The sequence below is a fragment of the Chamaea fasciata genome, unplaced genomic scaffold (assembly GCF_029207755.1).
Source record: "Chamaea fasciata isolate MVZ Bird 193981 ecotype frontalis unplaced genomic scaffold, bChaFas1.0.hap1 SCAF_21, whole genome shotgun sequence".
NCBI classification, from domain to species: Eukaryota; Metazoa; Chordata; class Aves; order Passeriformes; family Sylviidae; genus Chamaea; species Chamaea fasciata.
This window is the reverse complement of record NW_027094106.1, coordinates 2,826,109-2,853,037: the sequence shown is the minus strand read 5'-3', so window position 1 is coordinate 2,853,037 and position 26,929 is coordinate 2,826,109. Positions and strand designations below refer to the sequence as shown.

Below are 26,929 nucleotides of genomic sequence, written 5' to 3'. Positions count from 1 at the left end.
CTGGAAGAGCTGGCACTTGAGAGTTTCCAGCAGTGGTATTTCTAAAGACTTAATTCCCAAATGTCTGTAGAAGATGAATTCAGGGCCCAGGAGCTTCCCTTTGCACAAGGTAGGCATATATTTAAAGAAGCAATAGCAGAGAAGAACTGGGTTGTATATTTCCCACTGGAGACAAACCATGGCATTCTGTTTTTCAGTGTTCAGGTTTAAAAAAATCTCCCAAACATGACGCTTCATGTCACTAGGCAGTAAGTACCAGGGGATTTTATCACTACAATTACTTCATCACAAGATCAGCTCTCCTGCAGCTTCACACCCCATGGTGAAGGACTGCCTTTCCTGGGAAGGGATAATCCCCTCAGGATAAGAGCATTTCGGAGAGTAGGCACACGCCTCCCAGTCTTCTCCAAGCACGCTACTGAACACTCACAAGCGAAATACAAGAAATATGTACGATGGTGATTTTCCCCGGATGGACAACAGCATCTTCTCCCCTCTGGAGGCCCACCTCCAGGCTGTGCTGGATTTAAACAACCAGGTGCTCCTCTGGCCACGGTGGGTGAAACATCATCACTCACCCACTCACATTCTGGCACGTGAATAAACTTCCCTGCAGTTTGTGTTTCTCAGTAACCCTGCTGTAGTAGTCATGGTGACAAAACTGGGATCCTTGGCAACACACCAATGATGCTGCAAATCTATGATGACTAATCCTAAAATCTTAATTTACAGAAATAATTTAAATGCCTAAAAATATGCAGGTCACTGCAGGGGGTGATTTAATGGCTATGGTATATTTGGTGGTGAAACAGCTGTACAGGAAGAACAGCCAGGGCATCATCTGGCCAAAAAATTACTTGGATTTTTAATACAAGATGTAGACTAAGAACATTTAAAGGAAAGCACAATTTAAATATAGGCACAATAACAAACCCAGCTGATTTCCAAAGGGCTGGTCAGACCTTCCAGATGAAGCATTGTTTTAAATAACAATCCCACACAACAATATCACTGATACAGTACTCCCTGGTTTATTCGTGCCTTTTCAGGATGTAATGAATACTTTCCTCAACACATCTTGCCCATAAGCATATAAAATCATGATGCAGCAGAGCCAACTACCCAGACTGGCCTCATTAAAAGCCAACTCAGGACCTCCAGTGCAATGGTTTCCAGCTTTCCAAGGACAGCCAATGGTCTGGCATCTGCTCCATGCTGGCTGCCCCTGTACATTTCCCACATGGGAGCAAGTGCAGGACAGTGGATCTTGTTTCCCTATTCAATGTTTCAGACCTCCAGCTTTTTCCTGGCACTGAAGGATTTATGGTCACATCTTCAATTAATATGCTGCTGTTGTCACCAAGGGAAGTGCACCAAAGTGAGTGTATCGCTCTAACTGTGCTTGGCTGGACCAGCAAGGCAGCAGTAATCCACTGCCTAAATTTTCCACAGCTTTTACATTTTTCTTTTCCAACTGTCTGCCACCCGTGATCCGAAACACAAGGAAATGGAGAGTGGTTTCTCTTAAGACACACCTCAGCAAAAAGCTTCTGTATAAACTCTCTCCCTGTCTTTATACAAATAAAGGAATACGCACTGTACACTGTATCTTACCCCACAGAAAGCAAGAGTCTTAAATCTGTATCCCATAGTGCTAAACAATTATCATTCACCTAATCTGCTGTGGTTTTGAGTAAGCATCCACATCCCTCAACAACTACCAGAGACAAGCATCAACACACAACCAGGTTAAAACACCTGATCACACATGATACGATTTCTAGGTCCTGATCCACTGCTTTAACCCAGTACCCACTGCTCTTCCTACACAGGCATCTTCCAGCAGAAAGGCTTCCTGCATGTGACTAGGAGCTAGATGTGAAGCACATTCATGTGGCAGAAAGGAGCCTGCTTCCGTTAAAAGCAAGCAGACAAAAATACTTGTGGGATAAAATCTTAGTTCTGCTTACAATGATTTCCCCCTTATTAAAACTTGACACAACATAACTGCCCTTGTCACTGCAGCTGACATGTAGCCAATGCATGTAAAAAGCACCACTGGTTCCCTTCATTAGTTTGTCAACATTTCTGTTCCTGCAGAAGAATCAAGTTTAACTAGAAGTTAGAAGCACTCCTGCTTCATTCTGTTGCTGTAATAAAGCAATAGCAACAACACTGATAGGTACTAATGACTTCCGCACCTTCAAGAACAAAACATGTCACTTGATGCACATAATAATGCTTGTGTGGATGCAACTGCAGTATACTTCCTGCATAAATTCATGCAAAACAAATACTCTCTAAGTCTTGAAGACAGACTAAACCTTTGCTCTTCTGAAAAACAAAACCCCTTGCTGATCCCATCTGGGGATTGAAGCAGTGATTCTGGAGGGCTTGGACAGTTCTCTCCTCACCTGTTAAGGCTGCAATGGAGCCATTAGTCTCCCTGACCACTGTTCATTAACAGGATGCATCTACTGTAGTAACAAACCTGAATATAGATTTATGCCATTGCATAGTCTTAGTGCTGAGGTACAGAACAGTACCATGAGTTCTCAACAGAGAAGAACAGAAATGGTAATGCTTTACATCAATTACAGCACAAGATGGGAGTCTAAACGCCGCTTTCTGAATCCCTCTGTGTGAAGTTGCTTCAACCACAGCTCAGCTTCATCTCTGGTGATAACGTCTACTGCCCTCCCCCAGCACTATCACCAGGCTTTAATTAAAGCACTCACACAATTCTGTGGTACATCGTGTTATTTACAATATTGTAAGGCTCTGTGCAGATGGAAATCCTGTATAAAGAGGGTTTTTGCCCATAGATTTTTCAGCCAGCACTATTTAGACTTCTGTTGTCCAAATCAAGAAACCTTGCTGGGTCCCTATCAGTGGTGCAGCTCACTGCTGATGTCTGGGTCACCTCCCTGCTGCTCCTCCTTGGGTCACTTTCAGCAGCCTGTCACGTTCCCTTGTGTCAAAGGGACCACAGCTGTCACACCCACCCTGTGTTGGACATCACAGCTGATGTCTTCTTCCTTCCTTGGAGAGGCTGCCACTGCCCTGAAGCCCAAGGCACTTCAACCTTGGCCCCTCAAGGCCAAGGCACTTCCACCGTGCAGCACTGCTCGGCCTGGGCTGCCCACTGCGCCTCTGGAAATGGTACTCCAGGTTCTGCACAGCCACGTGGACCTTGTGCTTCAGAGGGGAAGGGCAAACCATGGTCTGCATCACACCGGGGCCAGCTATGGGTACTTTGGCGTGCCCATTTCTGCAGCTGTGGCTGGACTGAGCATTTGGGCATGATGGCAGGTCCTGCTGGCAGTTCAGGGGGAGGCTTAAGGATGGAAAAGGCAAGGTACTTTTAGCTGCAGCTCAGCTACAGGGGAACAACTCCCTGTAAAACACTACCTATGAAGCTGTCAAGTTTTCAATGTCTGCTGCAAAATCTAATCCCTGCTACGCTTTACGCTCAGCTTCTCCTGAAACCCAGTGTCTGCCAGAGACATTTAAAGCTTAGCTGAACAAAGCATTAGGAGAGAGGCTCTACGGACCAACGGCATGGTCAGTGGGGTGTGCAGAGGTGACCTGAAGAGGGATTTACCATTTCTAAAACTCCAGTTAGAAGAAAAGAGTGGACAAGAAGAAGGATAAAAGAATGGGTTGCTGTGCTACCTAGGGGACTTGTAAGCTCTTCTCAACATCTGCAGAAGGGATTGAATCCAGAACCAGAAACCCTGGGATGATGCTAGTTAAATGCTTCAATGAATTGGAAGTTATCTTTCAGTATATTTTTAGTTGGCACCAACAGACATTACATAATGGCTATTATATAACAGCACTACAGCTACAAATACTGTCTTTTGTGCTTTTTGTTTGGTTGTTTTTCTTTCTCTCACCCTCTTTTTCTTCAAGATCTTCTCCTTAGTGGAGGATTGATCAAGAAATGCACTTTCCATCAAATGAGGCAGGCAAATCCTTAAGAGAAAAAACAAATGGAGTAAAAATATTGCTACTAAGCCTGTGAGCGCTTCTCTCTTGCCCAACCTTAAACAGAATTAACTATTCCCAGAATAGAAATTCCACTAAGGCTTCTCTGTAGTTTAAAGGGACAGGCTGTGATTCAATGCAGACAGTAAATTTCTCAATACTGTTTTTTCTCTATCTCACAGTGATAGTTCAGAAGACAAAAATATGAGGGTGGGGGAGAAGCACTACATAAGAGATGCTGAGGAAAAACTGAAGGGCTTTTTTTATCTGCTGGTAAGATCACTGCCTGTTGGTACTCCTTTAAAATCTTCTTTGGCATATTTTTATCTTTTCTTCTTAACAGCCATACTGGCAGAGCAACAAAGACTTTTGCTTCCAGACGATGTGCTACATAAAAAAAAAAAAAAAAAAAGAGAGAAGAAAGTTTCCAGAAGCTAGAAATATTTCCTTTCCTACACTTCCTATCTCTGAACCTAAAGAGTGCCAAATCAGGCACACTGCCTCTGAAAGCAGAAATAAAATCAGTTCAGTGGCACACCACAAGCTCCCGTATCATGTCACCCTACCAGCTGAGGCAAGGGCCCTCTGTGCTTTTGTAATCCCAGCACAGAGCTTTCCTGACAAACACAGCACTCCCAGCACTTCTGCCTTTCTCTTGCTGGTCCTCTAAAACAAATGAGCTGATTCCAGGAAGAGCAAGAGACATAATCTGACAAATAATCTCTTCTTTGCTAGCAAGCTGCTCCCTTCTGCTGTTTCTCTCTTTCACCTCCCTAAACCTGGAAATGCCACTCATGTTCTCCTGACCTATAAATAAACCAAACCCTGGACTACCTAGATGGAAAAGCAGCGTGCTGTGTGCTTCACTGGTGTCACACACAGGAACAAAAACAACCCTGGGAGAGTGAGGAAAGAAAAAAACACAAACAAATGCAGCTACTTGGAGAGCACTGTGTCAGCTCAGAGAGAGACTTCTTGGCTTTAAAAGCCATTGCAGCACACAGCAGAGCCCACTACTCACAGCAGAGCTCTGAAGGTAGAGATTGCAGCCCAGTGTGGAAGCACAACCTGCCAGGGCTGCTCCTGTGAAGACGAGCAAAAACCCAAGAAAGCAGGACAAAGAGGAAGGAAAGACAAGAAAGTGAATTAGCTGGCATGACAGTGTTAGGTCTGGACTAAAGTAGTGCAATTGGGGGAGAAGGAATAGCTTACAAAACTTACCAAATGTACTAAGATATATTACTACATGGGGAATACTGCCTTGTTTTGTGGACTTCGGCCACCTAGCAATTATGATCTTCAACAATTAACCTCAGGAAGAGGAAATCTGCCGGAAAAGCTGGCTTGAGAAGCTGTTTTGAGCTGTGAAGGCATGAATGCATGAGAATTCTTCTGCAAGTAGTCCGTGTTAACCACAAAGAATACAGTCCATTTGTCATTCAGGACTGAAAATATTAACCGAAACAAGTGTGAAAAGCAGTAGGTTTGCTTGCATTTGTCATAGATTTCTCCTCAATACAAACCACATAGGGATTTTACAGTAACTGATCGCTTGTAGCAATGAAAAACAGCAAACACACATTTAACTGAGACAAAGGTTGACGGTTGCAGCAGAAAGACTCCCCTAGTTCACTTCAAAGCTCCTCCCTGCTGAGCCTCCAGCCCCAGGTGCTTGGGATAAAGGCCCCTGATCCGGCAGCAGTGGTGTTGCTGCTAAGTGCCCTTCTCAAGATCAAAGCTCTGCAGGCAAACACGGCACAACCGCTAAATCCCTTGTTAATGAACCCCTCGGCACGGCTGCACTTAGAGAGCAGCGGCTTCCCCGTGCATGTCTGCAGAGCAGGGGGAAAAGGCATCCTCAGGAATCCACAGCTGAACAGATGGAGGGGCACTGTTGATCCAACACCCACTGCAGTTGCTGCTGCTGCAGCACTGGTGCCAGAGTGGCAGCGAACAGCCTGTCCCCAGACAGCGCAGCCACAATGGGAGCGCGCCTGGGGGTTTTCCTGCCTCGGGGAAAGAAAAGGATGTTTAATTTAAAAGGAAGGGAGCAGCATACAGACTGTGTGAACTTGGAAAAATCAGGTTTCACTCTGATATACTCGAATTTTGGCCAAGGGAAAGCAGGTGGACTTTGCAAGGTCATCTCAGTGGACCCAAACATGCATTCCCATTCCCACCCAGCCTCTCTGCACATACCTTTGTGACAGCCTGACATACCAAACCTCTCTCCTGGGAGAGCAGCAGGGTTATCCCTCATAGCCTTGAGGCATAATGCACTGAGGTTCAGTTCCATGGTGTTTCTGAGTTCTTTGGTTTCTTACTTTTAAGAGACTTCCAGGGAAGTGCATACAACGGGATTGTGAAGAATCCTACTAACCAGCTGCATGTCCAAGCACCAGCCTCTGCAAACATGCTGCTGCTGCTGTGCAAAAAAAAAAAAAGCCAACTCTACTGTAAAGACTGTTCCACTGGATTTAAGATGGAATTAAAACATATTTAACTCATATAAGTAGTATGTATTAAATTTAAGAACAAAATAAAAAGTCTCAGATCAGCAGAATATGAACCATTAATCAAACAGACACTCTGAAAGACTTCACTGTGAAATCTCTAGTGATTAGCTATGGGCCCTCAGCCAAGGAGGCCTGTGAGCTCTGTTTCACTGACATGTATTTTTAAACAACCTCCAGCAAAGAGGAGCTCCACTTGGGGCACAGAATACCAGCTTTGGGGGCTGGGACCAGCGTCTGCCTCAGATCATCTTGCAAAGCATCTCACTGGATCCCAGTTCTCCATCTAAGACTATGCCCTGCTCCTAATTCCTGCCTTGCTTTTACAACAGAATCTGCAGGGCATTACCACCTCCCTCCTACACTCACATAGTGCACTGCTGTCCCAGTTTAGTGAGGAGAGCCGTGTACATCTGTAACACACACCATGCTGACAACAAAAACCCCCACAGCTGAAAGATCTTCAGGTAAAACACAGCCAGTCTATGGCAGTTAGCCCTATCACTCCCAATTGTATTTAATGCATTATCTGAAATCACCCAGCAATAAAGAGCCTGCAGTCTCTTTAACGGCCTATTGATTACATGTATTGCACAATCCATGATGCACACTGCTAGAAGCATCTCTCAGACTGCATTAACATCACCTGCAACTCCAGGTATGCCCAAATCTGCCCGGGCTAGGTAAGGAGAGCTGACATTTAGCCAACCTAGTGGCCCCTGCCTACTTGTGCTGAGCACAATATGTATTAACTCCTCTGTTTGCAAATTGCCCAGAATGCTCCAGAGACAAGAGTTTACACTGGTAACAAACACAGAATTAAGCTGACAGTTTTAAAAGATAAGTAAAATGTTGCTTTCCATTCAAATTAGGGGGAATAAATGATTATTTATAAGCAAAGAACTTCTCCCACAGAGTGTTTACTTTACCCTGGAATGCATCAAGAGGTATCTGCATTACTGCAAATCCTCATCAACAGAAATGCAAATGTTTAGAAAGAGGGAGAAACAGAGGAACAAGTTGATCTTTTCCTTCCAACTCAAACCATTCTACAATGGAAAATAACACCAATTAAAAGGTTTTCAGATTGGTGTGTATGAAAGAAAATGGGCAAGCAATGCTCATCTAAACTCTGCCAAAGCAGTAACCACTTAGAAGGTGTAAAAGCCCTGCAGCATGGGGGCCAGGACAGGGCCCCGATGGAGCAGGCTGCCCAGGGCTGGCCCCAGTGGGAGCCCAGCGAACTGATCACTGCTCAGCTGGGAGCAGGCAGCAAACTCACTCCTCTGTTCTGCCAGAGCCATCACTTCCCTCCCTGACAATGACCATGGGGCTTCAACCCCGCAGTCACTTCTGCAGCTTCTTGAGGTCCTCAAGCAGAACAAGGCACAGCCTGAAGGATGGCTGGAAGGGCCAATTCTTGAGCCAGAAGCACCACCGTGGCTTGGCTTCTACCTGCCCACCCTGCAGGACATACCAGATGGAGAAAAGAAAACCCTGCAGAGGAAGGTGAGGCACTAATTATATATTTAAAAAAAAAAGAAGAAAAAAAAAGAGCAAGCAGAAAAGCAGTGTCAAGATGTTCAGCATGCTTCACCAACTGAGAGTGAGTTGATATAACATGCAGTTTGGTTTTAAATGCTTGCACGACCTAAGGTTTTAATCTAAGTTTTTCCTGATCACTTGCACCAAATGGAGCAGAAATGGCTGTACTCCAAAGGGCCCTGCACTTGTTTCCAAGAGGTGTTTTGTGCCCCCATGAGTTTACATTTCCATCTAATCCAGAGAGACCATGGATATAAGCAAAAATACATTCTGGCTGCTTTCAAAGCATGAGAAGCAAGGGAGGGCAAAGAAGGTAAGTAAAAACAAGAATAGTTTAAATTCATTTCTGCAGACATAATCCAAGAAGTGCAAAGTGGAACTTCACTGTGCATTGCAGACAATCAAAAGCAAAAGTCAGTCCCATGACAGGGCTTAGCAGGAACTCAGCACAAGCTCTCATGCAAAGAAACAAAACAGACATCTTCAGTATAAACACAAGTTCTGAAAGAACTGACTGAGAGACATGATGGATGTCCCAGAAAAGGAGGCTTACAAAGTGATGCAGACTAACACCCTGCTCCCCAGCTTTACCCTCTCCTTCCCAGCTGGTCAGTCTATGGGCAGACAGGCATGCAGCTTGTCAGGGACTGAAATGGTTCATGCCTTTAATATTGTTATGAAGGAGTTTTGCCCACTGTAGCAAAAACTGCATGAAGATGCTACAACCACAGAAGCCTCCCTGAAGATGCCTGACTGGAACTTTGGACTATAAGTTAAGCCACCTAGATAAGATAAAGGGGACACTATTGTTCAATCATCTCAGGTCTAGAGAGAAACAAACACGGCTGAGGGAAAGGAATGCATCCACAAGAAAGCCAAACCCAGCAGCTGCACTGAGAATCATCTCTGGCTCGGTTTGGGGTGGGGGAGACTACAGCCTCCTCCTGAAATGAGGTGGGGAGGAGGTGGTTTTGGGTGCTTGGTGTAACCTCTGGTCAGAGGTACTGAACACCCATCCTCCCTTCCACAAACTGGCCCAGCTGTGGAACCCCCAACCCCACAGGCCGCATCCACAGGACATTCAAGTGAGAGGCAGAGGAGGGGGTGTCATAATGCATTAAAGACCCCCCAAAGCACTCCCCAGATTCATTCCTGAGGCTTTGCACCACAGGACTGCATGTGATGCAAAATGATGCAACAGATCAGGAGTCTGCTCCAAGAGAGTGGTCCCTGCCCTGGGGGATGTCCTGGGGCATTCCCACCTGGCCTCAGTATAAACTAATCCATGGGATTCTGGGCTTTTCGGGGGACCTTCGACACCAAGAAGACCAGCTGGAGTGGATCAATGGAACATTGTTAGGATCCATGGAATGGTGATACTTTCTTTATTCTGTCTCTTTTTCTGTCCCCCCATCTCTTTTCTACTTCTTTCTCTTTTCCTCTCTCTTTCATATTTACTATTAAATGGAACCCTTTATTTAATTTAATATTAAATAAAAATACCACTGACCTTGGCATATGGTCTTGTTTGCACCTTAATTCAGGCAGAGGCATTTCTAATAACTTTAAACCTGGATCATGAGACAGTCCCAGCAGCAACCTTACACCTCAGCATGCCTTCAGTTTAGACTCTTGCCTTCAGGCTTGTCCTCCCCAACTCTGTTCCCGAAGTGCTGCCTCGACACAGCTAACCTCTAATTTGTAAGAATTAGAACTGGACCTCCAAATCTTGGGTCCTAGAAATCAAAGGATAGATAATTTTTTCAGCTCTGCTGTGCCCCTCTGTTGTTGTGAAATGCCATGGGACAGGATGGTATGAAAGAAAGCATAGAAGAGAAGCATCTCACAGAACAAAGCCACTGTGTTTGTACAGGACTCGTATGACCTCTTCCTTAGAGTAAACAAATCTAGACCTCTGAAGCAGACACAGTTAAAGATGACTCTCCACTCCCAGAACCCCCAACTGATCCTGAAGATGAAAGAGAGCAAGAAAACACTAAAGATGGGGTTGTTGCAGCCCAATCTCTCCCAAGTGTGGCATAGATGGTCCTTCAAACACATAAAAGCAATGTGCACTTGAGTTAATTGTCAATAAACTGCTTATTTGTTTATTAAGCTTCAATAACTTCCATATACATGCACTCTTGATGAAAAGGGTGATCCTCCTTCTCAATATAGCTGAACATTACCTGTACATTTCCTCCACAGGGTCAGTTTACTGCAGATCCCACGACAGCCTGGAATTTAGGAGCTATTACCTATGCTTGGAAAGCAACACATTCATCATCAGTCAGGGACCATGCTGCACAATAGTAGTCAGTCCCCAGTGGGAACAGCTCATCCTGCAATGCTGCAAACCACTTGAAACACTAATGCATGTGCCCAACCCCTCAGTGAAGGTTAAAGACCCATTTAGCACCTGGTGCTGAAAATGGTGGTTCCTTGCTGACAACTCACAAACCATCATCCTGCAGCCTGCTTTACTCAACCACTCTGGCACGGTAACTGAGGAATTATTGTACACATTAAAATGTTTAAAGTGGTGCAATATTGAGTGCTCTGCAGGTGGGAGGCTGCCAAACAGAGGTTGTCACAAGCAGGGACACAATCCAGTTTATCATGAAACCATTATTTCTATTCCTGCCATTTGTTTTATTTAGTCACCAGCTTCCCACAGTGGGAAGGACAGGGCTGCCTGTAGCCCCAGCCACATTCACCACCGAGCCAGGTGCCACCCCAGTGCCAGAGCTCTGGGCACTGTAACTGAGCTCAAAGCAGCAGCCTGCAACGATGCAAGTGAATGCCTCATGAGGCACATACAAGAGGAGGTAAATTAGCACAGGCAAATGGAGTATTTTAATAACCACCAGCACTTTTAGTAATAGTTAAACAAAACGCTCAGAAAAAAACCCAGTGCAGCTACCATCTTGGGCACTGAAAGCTGCTGAAAAACTGCAATTGTATCAGAGCTTCATGGCCTGCTGCACATGCTGCTGCTTCAGAGCCAGCCCATCCTCCTGCCACAAGCACTGCAAACATAGCTGGCCTTTTCCACTGCCCTGAGCTGAGCTGAAGGAAAGACGCCATTTGTTGTCTGACAGGTACTTGCTGCCTTGAGCGTCCTGGTGGGCAGGGCAGGGCAGGGACAAGTGCTCTAGGGCGGCTGGTTTCTGCTTACCCACAAACCCAACAACACCCAGCAGCCTGTTCCTCCTCCTTCTTTTCCCTCCTCCCACCTCTCCACCCCAGTCACCCTCTGCTACAGCTCAAACTGCATCATCTCCTCCTATTCTCCTTGTCGCTACATCCATCTTTACTCTTTGTCTCTTCTTGTCTTCCCTGCTGATCCTGTACCCTGTATCTGTCCCCTCACCCAGCCAGCCTGTCCATACCTCTATCACTGCCATTCCCACAGATTTGTCCCCTACAATCTCAGACTATTTCTACCTTTATTCTGCTTCTTCCTCTGAAGAGGTAGGGTAACACCAGGGTCAGAAACCTCCCCTGCTCGCCCGAGGATCTCTGCTCCCAACTGCAACATTGAGGCTTCTCCCACAACCAAGGGATCAGCACCCTCTGCCAGCATGAGCGGCACTGCAGACTGTAAAAAACCCACCAGACTTGATGTCACTCCTGACGTTGTGGCTGAAGAACTCTAGGGTACACAAACCTCCACCTGGGCTGAATGACTTTAATGAGGTGAAGGTACCTTCTCAGGCAAAGACACCTCCACTGCCAAGGCATGACAGGACCAGAGCTCTTCAAGAAAAGAAATTGTCAGTATTATGCTGTATTTCCTTCCAAGCTACTCCTAAGAATGCCTTAAACAAAATAAAAAATACTTGAAGAAAGTGATGGCACAACCTCCCCCCAGGTTACAGAGATTTAGTCAAAGACCATGGGCATTTTACTGGGAAAGATGGCGAAGTTACCAGAAAGCTGAACTGTCACTCCCACCTAGAGCAAGTGTTAAACTTTTGCTGCCACAGTTCATTATCTTGCAAAACAAATTGTCCCAAGTGAACTGTGACATTAACGAGTGTGATTCTCCAGTTGTTCAGGCTATTAATGTATAGGATGTGTTAGAAGTAAGGGTAGAAAACAGCCTTTGCAAAGTATTTTTCAGACCATTAGGTGACAGGATTTTCTACACAATTTCACTCTCACATTTCTGAGTACAAGTGCCTTCTCCTTACTGAGTGCTTTCCAACCTGCTAAGCAGGATGTGTTTTCAGTGGTCATACTACTCACACAAAGTATATCCAGTGACTCTCACTCCATTATTTCACCCAGCTGGAGAAGATCAGGTCAAATAAGCCTTATATTGACAAGCAGCTGCCTTGTTTCACTCACCTCAAAGGAAAAAAAGGCCAAATCAGTCTTACTCTAATCCACGAGTAGCCAAACTGTTAGAATTGAAGAAAGAAGCTGGGAGAAAAACAATAGATTACAGCATATCTATCCACTGTAGAAATTATATTATTGTCACTATTCAGCGACTGAACTTAGTCACAGACAGATCAGTAATGAAGCCCTTTTCTGTATGGGAAATGGGTCACATTAAGCCTCTCTGCCTTCTGCTCATCTCGCCAATAAGGACCTTTTTGTTTTGTTCAAACCGTTCTTGCCGCCTAGAACCTTTGAGCTGCAATAGCCACTTGGAAAAAAAGTACTTGGTAAACACACAAGAGCCTTTCAGATTTTTGCTTCTTGGGCACATGACTATCATTCTTTGTGCTGTGGCAGAGGCTAGGAGACCTAGTCACGGACCAGAAACCAGCTGCCTTGAGCTCACTGCAGGAAAAAAAAAAAAAAAAGAAACAGAAAAATTCAAACCCATGTAAAGCAGCAGATGAAGGGCAGTATTTAACTCTTTTCCTTTATCCAGTTTTCCACTGAGTGCCTTCAAGGCATCACCTTTCCATTTTCAAACAAGGAAGCAGACTGCACCCTTATGCCAGGAGCCCAACTAATCAAAACTGACAACAAAAGTGTCCCAGTCTAGAAGAGTCCATCAAAACCCTACTGAACCCAAGCACAGGAATCTCTATAGAACAGGCTGTTTTCTTCCTGAGTAAATTTCCTTCCAGAAACTTCTCAGCCGAAGCGACTTTTAAAAGCAGCTGGGTAAGGACTGAGTGACAAATACCACGTGAAACACTGCAGTGCCCTGCAATGAACACCCCAGCACACGCCTTGTGTCCTGTATTGAAGAGACCCAAATGCAGTGTTCTGCACGGCCAACAGAACATCAACATCCTTTGTCACAGAAGCCGAGTCAGACCAGGCCACCCAAGCAGACTCCTGGGAGGAGAAGACATCTGCTCACGCCCTCCTCTTCCCCACTGTGAAGAGCCAGCCTCATCCAACTGCCGCCTTTCCTCACTCCTATGGGGCAGGACAGGAATATCCATCTTAAATATCCATCTTTTGGATGTCTAAGCCACGTTCAGCGCAAGAGTGGCTTGCTAAAAACCCAGCTCAATATGCTTAAAATTAAGCAGGCACAAATGCCTTAAAGATGCAGCCGTTACTCCACAAAGAGCTATTAAACCTCCTGCTCTCAAGAGCATTTTCCTTTGGGGCTGGTGAAGTACACTCTGCAGTTCCTTTGAACGTCATGTTTATGAGATACACAAATTGCACTTTTGAAAGCAAACTGGTTTCAGTTTGTGGTTTCCTTTCATCCAAATGGGCGGTAATCCGAGACAATCTGAGCAGCTTTCATGGATTGTCCTTGATTCTTGGATACATAAATACATTTCCTTGTAAAGAAAGGTACACACAAGCCACTAAAATCAGGCATATTGTGGCATGTTGGGAGCATTCAGCTGGGTCAAGAATTTGTTTATACTAATTCTAAAAATGAATTTTTTTGGGGAAAATGATATCTGCTCTGTTTAGAGCATGAAAAGCCACAGTAAACATCCATCAGAGCAGGCACTCCTGTCAGCTGCAAACAGCACAGAGCTTGTTGAAGAGGCCACTTTATTTTTGTTTGCTGGCTAAAATGCAAGAACAGGCATCCAACAGAGGTTTATCCACATGATAGTCCACATAAATTCTCATCCCAGTTCTCCAAAAGCTCAATTCTAAATTTTTAAAAAAAACAAAATAAAACACCTAATTCACCAAATTTAAAACCTGAGGATTTCAGCAGTACAACAACAGTACTCAAGAGGTCAGGACACAACCTGTCATGTGGCTCCTGAGGATTCCCTGCTCTGCTGGGCTTGCCTCATGTATGAAGGACAGTGCCCACGTGTGAGCTGCTTTTTTAACTCGCCAGCTACAGAAAAACTTAGTTTGGTCCTGGCACATATAGTGAAAATCCAATATACTTTTCAGTTTTAAGCCAGAGTTTAAGGACAGGTTTCTGAAAAAGAAGAGCTAAAAATGTTTTCTCTTAAACCTCTTCTGTATCCCTGAATAAATATATACATATGCAAATATAGGTATATATAGCAACATACACAGGCTTTATATATATATATATACATATATATATATATATGTATGTATGTATATAGGTATGTATGTATATGTATATTTAAATTGGAAACTCCTAAGTATACAAGTTCAGCTCAAAGCCTTTCAGTAAATAAACACCTTAACCAAGCCCAGGGAAGCAGAAGAGAAAAACAACTGTGAAATAAATACCTCGCAGATACAGTTACTTTAGCAGGGCTCCAGAGATTAACAGTTACTTAGTGTTTGCAATCTGCTCAGCAATGTGAAAGACACAAAGATAAAGAAATCAGGTTTCTGGGGACCCTCCAAGGGCTTGTCAGCCACAATGCCAGTGCTGCTGACACTGCCAGTCCTTGAAAAGTCACCTCTCATATTTTATCAACCTCTTCAATTTAATGTACTCCAGAACCAACTCGAACAAGAAATGCAGACCATGACTGTGGAGATAGAGTTCTTTCCAACTGTAAAAATTCCATTAATGTGGAAGTAGGGAAGCTGGAACTGAAGAGCAGTTGGTAAATCTTGTGAAACAAACAGGAGCATGTTTAGGTCGAACGCAGTGATGGAAACCCCAGACAGAGCAAACCCAAAAGAAAAATGGGCAAGCAAAACTGGGAACATGTTTACCATTGTGCCTCAAAGATCTGCAGAAATCTGGGAGAAGGATTATGAAGAGAAATAAACCCGAGTTTTTATGCTACTCTGAAAGAAAGCTAACTGCATCTCTGAAGAAGCACATTGCATCTTACACCTAACTTCGATTCTAGTCAGGATTTAGGATTTATATACTATATGATTCAAACCCATAAGCACATTCATAGAGAGAGGGAGGGGGAAAGAGAGAGGGAGGTATGAACCCAAACATTGTAATTCTTTTGATTTATCTTCTGGAGATGAAATGTTCTTATTTTAGAATTTTATTCTTCTCTATCACGAGAAAATCAAGTGGATTTTTTTCTGTTAAGAGTACTGTATCTGTAATACAGCTGTCAGAGACAGGATTTTAAGGGAAGATATATTGTGAAACAGCTCATCAAAAGGCAGAATTTGTGTTAGAAAGCAAAGATCTTCCACTGGACTTTTAGGAAAAAGTAACAGTAAGCAGTCAGTTCTCAGTGGAGGAACATTTGCAGGATAACCTGGCACAACCTTTGTTATTTTGTATTTTTGTTATGGCTCTGTTTATCCTCTTTCCCAATAGTCTTTGAGACTGTGGATAGTTCTTTGAGAAACAACAAGTTGATGATCAAAGATCCTTAAGAACTGCTGGGAGGAGAACTGGGTCAGAGCACAGACATCATCATCATGCTACAGTGCAAACAAACACCTGAAACCCAATGAAATTATCAGAGTGCTGAGAGAGGATATCATGAAGACCAAAAGAATGAAGAGGCTTTCTAAGGGCTTAGACAACTGTGAGGTGCATTGGTACACTGATAGCTATTAAATATGGTAATGCAGATTCAACTGTAAATTAGGAATCCCTCAGTCATTGACTGGTAGTGGGGAAGGAGGAATAAAAACTTGCTGCTCACCTCCTATCCCTGCTGATCTTACACAGAGGACAGCCCATGGGCACTGCTCATCCAGCCACAGCTCCTTCGAAGAGACCAGCACCTCCAAAGAACTGGGTAAGGCCAGATTATTACAGAAAATAATTTTTCACTGTTATTTACACTGCAATTGAGGCAGTAATCTCTCATTGCATTATGGTATCTGAGCAGCATCAGTCACCTAAAAGCAAATGGCTCTGGAGAATCCATACAGAAACCTTCTGAAGAGCAGTGGTAAAGGACATGATGTAAATAGTGCTCAGCTGAAAGGCAGGGAAAAACTCTGACTGCAGGCCAGCAAACACCTAATAAAACTTGGAGAACTTTTAAGTAGGCATGTGCTTTATCAGAGGTGCAATTCGGCATCATGGTTATATGAACAGGATCTTAAAGAACTTGTAAGTTTTGCAATGGTCAGAAGTGGTATCGGAACTGTCAGAATTGTGAGCTCTGGGAAAGAATTAAAATAGGGAGCAAAACAGCAGAATAAAATTACCTATTTTCTTTCAGGTTCAAGACTTCAAGGAATGTCTAAGAATTGAAGGCATTGACAGACCTTCCAACACCACTTTCTGCTGTCCCAGCAGGGAATTTAGAGATCATCAATTTGTACAACCCAAAGCACAAACTTTCCACAAGCACATGTCATGTCAGGATCTAATTAAGGTAACGTGATGCTAACACCCTTTCTAAACCAAATAAATGATTTGGAAGAATAGTTGACTTGTATGTTTATTTCTATCACTGCCTGATTTTGTACTAGGTGCATGAGCCATGAAAGCAACATCTGGGCAGCTATGCAGTGTAATAGAATGCCCAAGAAGCTACAACCCTCAGCTACAGGTAAATCTCACCTGCTTTCTTCACCCTGGAATGCTCTGTAGCCTCAGCTATGCAAGTCATGTTAGTCCTGCTGCGTTGATAAAACATATTTCTGGAAGGTGGTTCCAGCTGAAAGGCAGATTTACTGATGACACAGGCCAAAACAATGAGAGGTGTTTGAAGTGTAGGGGCAGAGGAGCGGGCATGCCTTCAGCATTATTCACTGGGGATCACAAGAGAGACACAGCTCTGCCAAAGGAAGCTGCAAGTCCAACTTGCTCGACTTTGTAATCTCCAAGCTGCATACAAAACATCAGTGTCATGGTCAAAATAAAACATTCTACCATTTTAGGCACATTGCCTAATTAGAAACCATTGTTATCTGAGAACTGTTTTTGCAGCTGTCAGGAAATTAAATAACCCAAGGGTAACTTGGAATTAAATAAAGCTGTACAAACACATAGCCCAGCTCTGAAATCCTGACTCTGACATGCATCCCCTCTGCTTTCCAAGGGACTCAACGTTTAACTATCATTTTCAATCAGGCCATAGGATAACAAACACTGGTCCTTCTTGACGGGCTGATGCTGAACTTGCAAGTCCATAAATCAGAAAGCTGCCTTCTCTCCACAAAAAGCAGCAGCACCTCCAGAGGAAAGAACTCCATTACAAGTGTCTACTAAGAGAGCAATCAAGGACTGATAAAAGGAAATGCTTCTACAGAAATCCCTGCTTTCATCTCATTTCAATTACTTCTCCTCTTACAATCCTTGTAACTTGAAACTTTGTCAGCAATCTAAAAACTAAGCTGGTTATACTTCTACACTGACATTTTAAGAATTAAACAAAAAGGAGAAGTGCCTTTCCAGTGAGATTGGTGCAGTCTGTGAAAGGCACAAAAATGCCCACTTGGAAAATCTGTTTTTAGTGGCCTCCTTTCTTAGCTTTCTACTTGTGATTTCTGTTGTGAGGAAAAAAAAAAAACAACTCAGACTAATATCAAAGTCTGAGGTTTAAGAGAAAGAGACAAAGTTCTTGCCAGGCCAGACACTGACCCTGCAATAAAAGGTATTGCACAGGAAAGTCAAGTCTATATACAAAAGCTGTTATAATGTGTCAACATAACTCCCACCTGGCCACTGACACAGAGGCATGAGGGACTCACTGCAGACCGCCTGGAGGATCATGAGGAAACCTCGGTTTTACAGCTGTGTCTTAGAACTGATACTCAGGTCGTTGCAATACAGCGGTAAATAAAGTCTGATTTTGAAATGCTGATAAGGAGATGTCAGTTTGGGCTTGCAGTTCAAAATCTGGTTTGTCCCACAAAGTATGTGTGTGACCTGAAATGAGTAATTTGCTCTCCTTTTTATCAGTTTCCTCATATATGGGAGAACATAATTCTCACCTCACAGAGGTCTCATAAAAGAGGAAGTATGAATACGCTCCAGAAACAAAGCATCATTATTATGTTTGGCTAAAAATGTGGAACATTGTAAGGTAGATTCCAAAAATAATCATTATGTCCACTCTCACTGGAGAGCTGGGTTGGGAAGACAAATCCAGGTTAGGCTCTGGTCAGTTTTCAGGAAATCTGCCTGCTCTCTTTCTTCCTCTTACAGGATAGCACACCACTAATAACGAGCAAACCTGGAAAATGAAAACCAGATTCAATCTCCAAAAGCTGACATTTGCTCATGAGAATGAAGAAGGGAGCAAAAACTGGCTTTTTTCTTTATTGATAAGCAACGAAGATTAAAAGTTTGGCTCAAGATGTGTTGAGAGAGAGCATGGCTGCGTCTGTCCTGTGCAGGATTGCTTCCTGAGTGCAGGGACCCTGATGCCATCTCTGTGCTATGATCAAGGGCTTTCCCAACCTGCCCACCATGGCTTTTGGCTCCCAGCAAGGAGAGCACTGCCATGCCCAGCCTCTCCTCACCCTGCCTCAGGAGCAAATGGGATCCACAGCCCAAAAGAACTGAGGATTTTGTCTCTGACAGTCCAGTGAGAGGAACTGCAGAAATCAGCAGATTTCCCACTTCCTGACAAAACTTTCCCCGTGTTTCAGAAACTCCTGGCAAAGGCTTTGCTCACAGACTCTGTGAGCTGGGGGTGGAGAGGACGTAGCCTGGATAGTCCAAGGCAATGCTGCCAGCTCTGGTTACTGCCAGCAAGGGACACAGGCAGCACACTGCACTGCACTGAAAAAGGCAAACTCACAGAAATAAAGAATATCCAAAGAAGAACTAATGCAGCTGGACTCACATTTACAATTCCTTCTGCATTTTCACACAAAATAGCAGAGAAAAAAACCCCTTTTCTTCTTTTTTGTTTTTTAAAGACAGTATTTAAGACAAGATTTCGCTGGACTGACAGAATAGAACAAATAATTATGTTTGAAACAAGACTTGAAGATGAAGCCACTAAATTCCTAACTGTATGACTGTAACCTTGATGTTGTGAATCTTAATCCTGTGCAAGATTAAATGCTAAAATATGAGATTTTTAAAAGATTATGTAACTTTTCCCATAAAGAGTATTTTTTCCCCACAATAATCCCCAATCTGTTCCACTACAGACCTGATTTGTTCCTTAACTCCTGCTTTCAGCCAAGTGCACCCATTGTGAAAGGGAATCCTGAGGGACAGAAACTCCCTCAATTATTATTGTTTACAACGACCCTTGCCTGTTACATTATCAAAGCGTTTCCACGTGTTCACTAATTAATCTTTACAAGACCTGTTATGAGGTGATTTAATTGGATTATCCCTGTTTCTAAGACAAGGAAACTGAGACACAATGAGAGACTTATCCAAGGTCAAACAGAAAAGCCTGCAGCAGACCTATGAACTTCACCATAGTGCTCTGGCTCCCTGTGCCCTCACCTTGCAATCGCAACAGCAAAGCTGCTCACTTGAGAAAGCCTTACCTGTCCTTGGAGAAGCCCTTCCACAAACCCAAGAGGACTGTCAGGCTAAAAGCTTGAAGAAGATGATGGTTGGCCAGTGTGTCACCATCAGCTTAATACTGCACGCAAAGAAAAAAAAAATCCTCCCTTTGTTTTAACTGCACAAGAATCAGCTCAAAGCGTCAAGCAAATTCTCCTTGAAAGAGAACTGTTAGTTTGGAGTCATGCACATGCATCAGTCTGCATTTCTAGAGGGATAGAAGGATTTCAGCTGATTCCAGTGAAAACCAAACAACGAGACAAACTGCACCAGGGTTATGAGTAACCCTTGATCCATCATTAGTTCTGGACATTTTGTACCTGGAAAGCTGGAAAAAAACTGATCACTGGCAACAGGAGAAAATAAAGTTGATGAAGTTTTTGGGCACAAAACCTGCAACATCTGCCTGAGAGTCTCTGTCTGGGTACAGACAGGATTTAAGGAAGTTTGGCTTTCCAATCTCACTTGATCAGGAGAATCCTCCAAGCCTGTCAGGAAGAGAAATTTTCCCACCTTGATGAATGACTTGCTGATCCTTGGGAAACCTGAGGCATCTTCTGCACTCAACATCTGGCAAACCTGCTCAGAGAGCAGCCCTGGGGAGGGCTGCACACTGGAATTTTGCAATGATTACCACAAAAGAGATGTTTTCTCTGTTTGCAGATGATGACAGACTGGTTTTTTCCACAGGTTACTGAAGATTCCATTTCTAGACTGAGGCCATAGCATTTAGGAGATGCCAGGGTGGAGGAAATCCACTTCCTTGTCCAAGTTGTGAACTTGAGAAAAGTATGGCTTAAGGTAGATTCACAGCTAGCAAAGATTGGGAACTGATGGTTCAATGTTTTCAGCCATGGGAAAAGGGACTCATTTTACTGCTGCTACCACTGATTCCTCAGCTTTCCTTTGCCTCACTTCTCAGCCTCTTGACAGGGGGGAACAGCATTTACCCATCTCTCACAAGGCGCTCCATACAAAATTCACTTAAAAAGCAGGGAAAATGACAAATCACAGTCTTACCAATACTTACCACATATAAATGCTTCAGAAGGTCTTAGAGCATGTGTTCAGCCTTGGCCCTTCCTTGCACATTTAGTATCCTGGCATGTCTCCTCAGAGCTGGCAGACTACAGCCAGCTCCAGTACAAACAAGGCAAGCCGCCCTCTCCCCTTAAGCCCACCCTTCAGAAAAAAACAGAAATGCACCAGTGGAACAACAAGCAGGTGGTCAAATGCTCTCTAGTGAAAAAAATTAAGGAGGGCTGCTACTTTTCTGTTGAGCTGCATCCTGATCTTAGAGAGCAACCTAAAATTTCAATGAATTGTTCCACTGTTTCAGTCAGAAAAGCTCTGTAGGTCCTGCATTTATGAGAGGAGTTGATAAAAATGAGCCCTGGTATCTATCTGCTCATTTATCTTGGACTTTGGAAAGTACTAGGAAGCAGCCAAGATGTAATAAATTTAAAGGAAGAAATCATGGCCAGTCAAGTGGTTCAGGAAGAGAAGTCTTGGCTTTCTCACTACAGGCTGTGAAACAAAAATAGATATCAATACACACCCATCTGCTGGAGGAAACAGTGAAAAATATGTATTATTTATGCAGTACTTCTTTAAATAGGAGTGAGCAGAGAAACTGAACCAAAAGGCTTTATGTGGCAGGTTACAAACATAAGGAATAATATATGCTGTCAAAATTTGCAAACCCACTCACATACGAGCTCTAAGAAGAAAAAGTGCTCCTTTCCACACGTGATGCAAAGCAGACCTTGGAATATTGTATCTTCGTCATTTTCCTTCCTTCCCTCAAAAGCTTTAACCACCAAACCCTACTGCCTCTTGGGAGAGGGCAGAAATCCCATGTAATCACAGACCCCCAAAATGTTTATTGACCTATATTAGCAGAGATGCATTGCAGGAAAAGCCTCCCCAACCAAGCACATATTTCTAATAAGGCAATAGTCAAATCCCCACATTTTAATTTGCATTTAGGTCATTAATACCACATTCCTTAAAAACCTAAAAACCCAAAAACCCCAGACAAAGCATAGTCTAGCCAATACAGAGATCAGAAAGGAGTGATTGTACAAGTGTTTAGTAGAGAAAAACATGTTCTGCCTAGCAACCACAGGCACTCCTGGCCGTCCGGGGGAGGAATCCAGCACTAGAAATGTCAGCAAGCAACTTATGCCACTGTGCCTCAGATACAAAGGCCTAGTCACTGGGCAATTCAAAATGAAAGAAAAAATAGTTATAGGAGGAATATTCAGAAAACCAGATGCAACTATTAGCTTGCTTTCCTCTGTATCTTTATTTAAAGATTGCTCCTAGCGAGATGGGTTCTGTGTTTGGACTTATTTATAAGCTGTTTTCTCACCCAGTTTATTTACAGGAAAAGAGAGAGGACACTGAAAGCAATTTACCATTTTGATGTAATTGAAATGGGAACTCAATGTGGTACTAAAGCACTTGATGGTACTGAATCTAAGGTCAGACAGGATTGTCTGAGGGTGATGGTTATCAAAACAAAGCACTGGCAGTAAGATTTTTAAAAATTTTTATCCTTTTCTTATTAGAATGATATTTTTCTGACACTGTAACTGGCTGAGTTTTTCAAATAGTTCCATTATTTTTAATGTATTGGACAGTTTACTGTGAAGTATGAGCTGAGACTAAGAATCTCCTCCTAGAAAATGTGTCAATGAATGGATTTCTGGCCTTAGAGGAATCACTAGCCATATCAGGCAACCAGAGAAGGTTTAAGAAAGGACTTTCACACCCATCTTGCAGATGAACCTCAGTATGAGGGGACCAAAGGTTCTGCTCTGTGTTCACACAGTGGACCTGCATCTCAGAATGACATTTCTCACTGCTGCTTCAGTACTGAAATGAACTGGCTTTTCCTCTCTGGTTCTGATCCAGAAGGGATCAGCCAGGACCTGAGGTCTGCTGACTGCAATAATCTACATGAAATAGGCTTCCCAGATCTCGGAGAAAGAAGACCAGAGTACACAAAGGTGATGTGTTTCCCTCACCCCAAATTTCCCTGAACCTAGAACATGCACGTTTACCAATTTGAAAATCACAGTGATTTACTCTTCCCTTGACCCTAACACTTGATTTTTTTTCCCCTTCTTCAATATCATCAAAGTTCACTGCATACATGAAAGATGGCATGCACGGGACACCAACCAGGTGCCAAGGTCAGGAAGCCAGTAATCTCACCTTGGAAATATTAGCAAAACATTGCTTTACAATAATCCACCTTCAGGACAGCTTCACCTGGGTGACAGCCCATCCCAGGCCCCATGTATGCAGATGTTCCCAGTGCATATAAACAGGGTTTCCAAGATGACAGCTACCTCCAGGTGTGATGGCTTGTGTTTCAGTGTGTAAAAGCTAAAACCTTTGATGAACAGAGACTCCTGGGACCAGCAAGACCACAAGCTGCTCTGCTCATGCAGCTGCCCAGAGACAGTGAGTCTGTCCTTGCTGCTTTCTGAAAAAGGAACAGACTATGCAGAGAACACAGGGGCTATGGCATGTGCACATGCACAAACAGCTCCTGCTTTCAGCCAGACTCTGGGAGAAAAAGCAAACCAGCCAAATATTTCTATATTTCAGGGAGCAGCAGCTACTCCACCTTTCTGCCATGTGCTGGCTGTGCTGCAGGGGGATAAATGCCAGGACCAGACATGGCTATCCAAGCACCCCACCAGCTGAGACATTTGTCTTCACGCAGGAGGGCCCATGGCCAAACTTCTCCTGGTAGTTCATCTCAGTATTAGACAGGAAAGGAGCTTTCTGTGCACAGTTCCCTGTGTTATTTGCTGAATAAAATTCTTCCTCATTAGCAGGCCAAAGCCCAAGAAACAGACACTAGAACAAATAAGGTTCTGTGCAAATATAATCCCCACCTCACCACTGGGGAATTAAAGCCAAAAATTAGGCTGTAGCCATCCTCTTTCAGCACAATGAATGCTTAAGCAGGTTATAGCTTTGCACTGTGGATGTTTTCTGGGGAGAAGAAATAACAAGTTCTTTACCAGCCCAACTTGCTGCTCTCAGTGGAACAAGCCTAGGGATTATTTTTTCACAAAACAGTTACGAATGATGACTGTGTGTGAGTATGCTTTAAGTGTTAACCTCAAGGACTGATGAAAGTGCAGGTATTTCCTCAGCCTGCCCTTTGCCCATCAGTGGTATTTCTGATGTGCAGGAGAAAGGGCCTGGCTAACATGGAAGATGCCAGCTAAAAGGACAACCTTCTCACTGCTGCTGCAGCAGAAAGTCATAGAGGTGCCTGAAAAAGAAGGGTTCTCATTTTCCACACAGAAAAACCTGTCTTTCATAGCCTTATATTGAGTTTGTTAAGCACTGCAAGAAAAAAAAGTAACCTGGAAAGGAAAAGGAAGCAATTTACTGTTGGATTTGCTATCTGAACTGCTCATCAAAGGTGCAGATTTACCCTGTAATTCTTGAGCTGAACTTGGCACTTCACAACTCAGGACAAGAGGCAGCTGATGCACTCGAGGCAGACATAATTGGTGCTGTATCGCAAGAAGGTGGGATGCTGCAAATCAGAGATTTTGATTCTGTTTAAGCCCATGTGCTGATTACAGGCTATACAATGGAAAAGTGAACTTTCTCTTGCTGAGACATTTTTAGCTAGACTGACTTCTTCAGACTATGAAAAACTTACACCACAATGAATTGAGGAGCAGGGATGGAGCTGCACACAGGGCTAACCCTGAGATGAAGCTTTGGATGTGGTGACAACGATTCAGAAAGAAGAACATAGGCTGGACACAAGCCCAAAGGGTATGGGGGCTGTGGCAGGACAGTTAGCAGGATGTGGTGCACACAGGGCTCACCAGCAGATCATCACTTACAAGGGAAAGCACAGATAAGGTGATGAAGCCAGCGGCTGTGTGACACTACTACCCAGGGTGGGGTTTGCACTTGGCTTCCACACCAGGCTGTAGCAGAGGACAGCCTTAGCACACTCCCTCCTTCCCATGCACTGCCTGGAAGCTGATCTTTTCTCCTGCAAAGCCCTGCTTGAACATCCCAACTGCACACGGTGTATTTGAAAACACCAGGGATGTTCTATGCCCAAACCACAGCCACAGGAAGGCATGTGGGCACTGTGACTTTCAGCACTAAGATTGGGTGGCAGAGAGAGCCAAGGTAACAGAAGATCCAAACAGAGAGGACTGCTGCTTTGAATTGCAGCAGCACTGCCTGGTTCACAGAGACAGCCTGGGCACCAGTGGGACCTGCAGCTTCCTGAGGACAGTGGTCATTCCAGACCTGGGATGTGCTCTGAGCACAACCAACAGTGCAACAGTCCCTCAGTATGGGTGAGCAAACCCACTGCTTCAGCTCACCTGTGTTTCAAGCTAGTGTAATTTCCAGAGAGATAAACAGCAGTGTGGCTGCTGGAGACTGTACAGGGGTGGTTGCAATCCAGTTTGTCACCAGTGACTGAATTGAAAAGTCTGCATCATGCCAACGGGGCAGAGGAACGAGTGCCATGGATGTCAGACACAGACATGATGCTGGAGATGAGCATGGCCCTGGCACATCCCACCTGCAGGTTCAGTGACGCACGCTCCCTCCTAAGAATGAGAATCTCTGGGTTTCTTGCTCTGCCACGTGCTGTGCCCCTTGGAAAATAACGCAGAAACTTTCTCCTCCTTTAGAGAGCCTTTGCTTAAAATGAAGCTCTTAGAGGGAGGCTCTGCATCCTACTATTGTGGGAAAACCAAATTAGAATTGATTTTCCTCAGCTGACACTGGTAACAAAAAAGCTGATACTACCAATAGTAGTAAAATTCTTGTGCATATGCCCCGTAAAAAATACAACAAAGGACACTCTGGCAGCAGAACCCTATGTCACCTCTTCTGGGATCAAAAGTACATGGCGCAGACTTTCAATCAAACCTCAAAACTCCCAAATTATAAACAGATAAAGCTGTAAAGATCTATTTAGTATTCTCAGCCTAGCGATTAATTTACTAAAATCTTCAGGTACCACTGAAGTAGTATGTAGCTTGTCCTGTCACATATTTGTGAGTATTCCTGAAGCAGAAAAGGGACAACTTCAGCAAGGCTACTGATCATTTAACTCTGTACTTAATAAAGATGGTGTAGTTTCAAGTTTTCTCCTTGTGGTTTGGATATCACAAAACCATTGAATATTACAGTGTCACAAGGATGTTCTCAACAGTTAATTCCTATTCAGGAATGAAATCTTTTTTTTTCATATTTTAATGAATTTTCTCTGACCTCAAAATGTACAGATTTTTAATTCCAAACACAGAAAGAATGACTGAACAAAATAATAGCTGCACAACAGTTCCTCATTTCCCCACCTCAATAACACTGTCACAAACAAAACCTCCACACATGATAAAAGGTTATTACAAACTATTTCCACCGACAAAGCCAAACCACTCTCTACATCAGCACTTGCACAATGCCAAGAATCTGCAGCTCTCAAGCACATGCCAACCACCTTCTGTGACACACAGCCAACTCCACCTTTGACCCTTTCAGCCACCCCAGGCAAAGATGGAAACATCTTAGTTTCCGTCACACCTTGTACAGGGAGAGCTGGGTGTAAGAAAGGGGAATAAATCACAGCTTACAGTGATGAGCCAAAGGAGCTGAACCACAACTCCACAGCATTGTGCTGGCTGTAGGGAGGATACAAACTATTCATCCTCAAGTGCTCCTCTCAAAGAGAGAGGTTGACAGAAGCTGGAAATGCAAGATGTGGTGTACTTATGGAAGCTTGGGGACACAAGCCAGCTCATTTTAATGCAATCGTATGCAGATGGTTTTGCTTTTTCAAACGTGCTTAAACTACTCTTTAAGAGTTGTGTGTGATCCTCTCCCAGCATTCAAATATATTCATATTCCATGTCAGAAATGCCTTGTACAGCATGGCAGCAGAGACAGTGTGCTTATGCGATCAAAGCACCTTTCAGAGCTGTACTACCAGCACTGACAGACCTGTTTCACAAACATTTTGGCTTACAATCTCAGTGAGATGACACGTTTTCCTTGTCCATCCCCAAGCTGG

The 26,929-nt window shown here is 43.8% G+C and overlaps 1 protein-coding gene across 2 annotated transcripts in view; it reads right to left on the bottom strand.

The window, feature by feature from the left end:
• CASTOR2 (cytosolic arginine sensor for mTORC1 subunit 2) overlaps window positions 1–26,929 on the bottom strand; it is a 118,381-nt gene that overhangs the window by 26,989 nt on the left and 64,463 nt on the right. The window contains exon 1 of one of the 2 annotated variants that reach the window (XM_066202060.1): window positions 6,190–6,397. The exons of the other annotated variant lie outside the window; for it this stretch is intronic. Coding sequence (XP_066058157.1) covers window positions 6,190–6,286 — 97 coding nt within the window. The 5' untranslated portion in view covers window positions 6,287–6,397. Of the gene's footprint in view, window positions 1–6,189; window positions 6,398–26,929 lie in introns of those variants that run through there. 2 annotated transcript variants of the gene reach the window in all.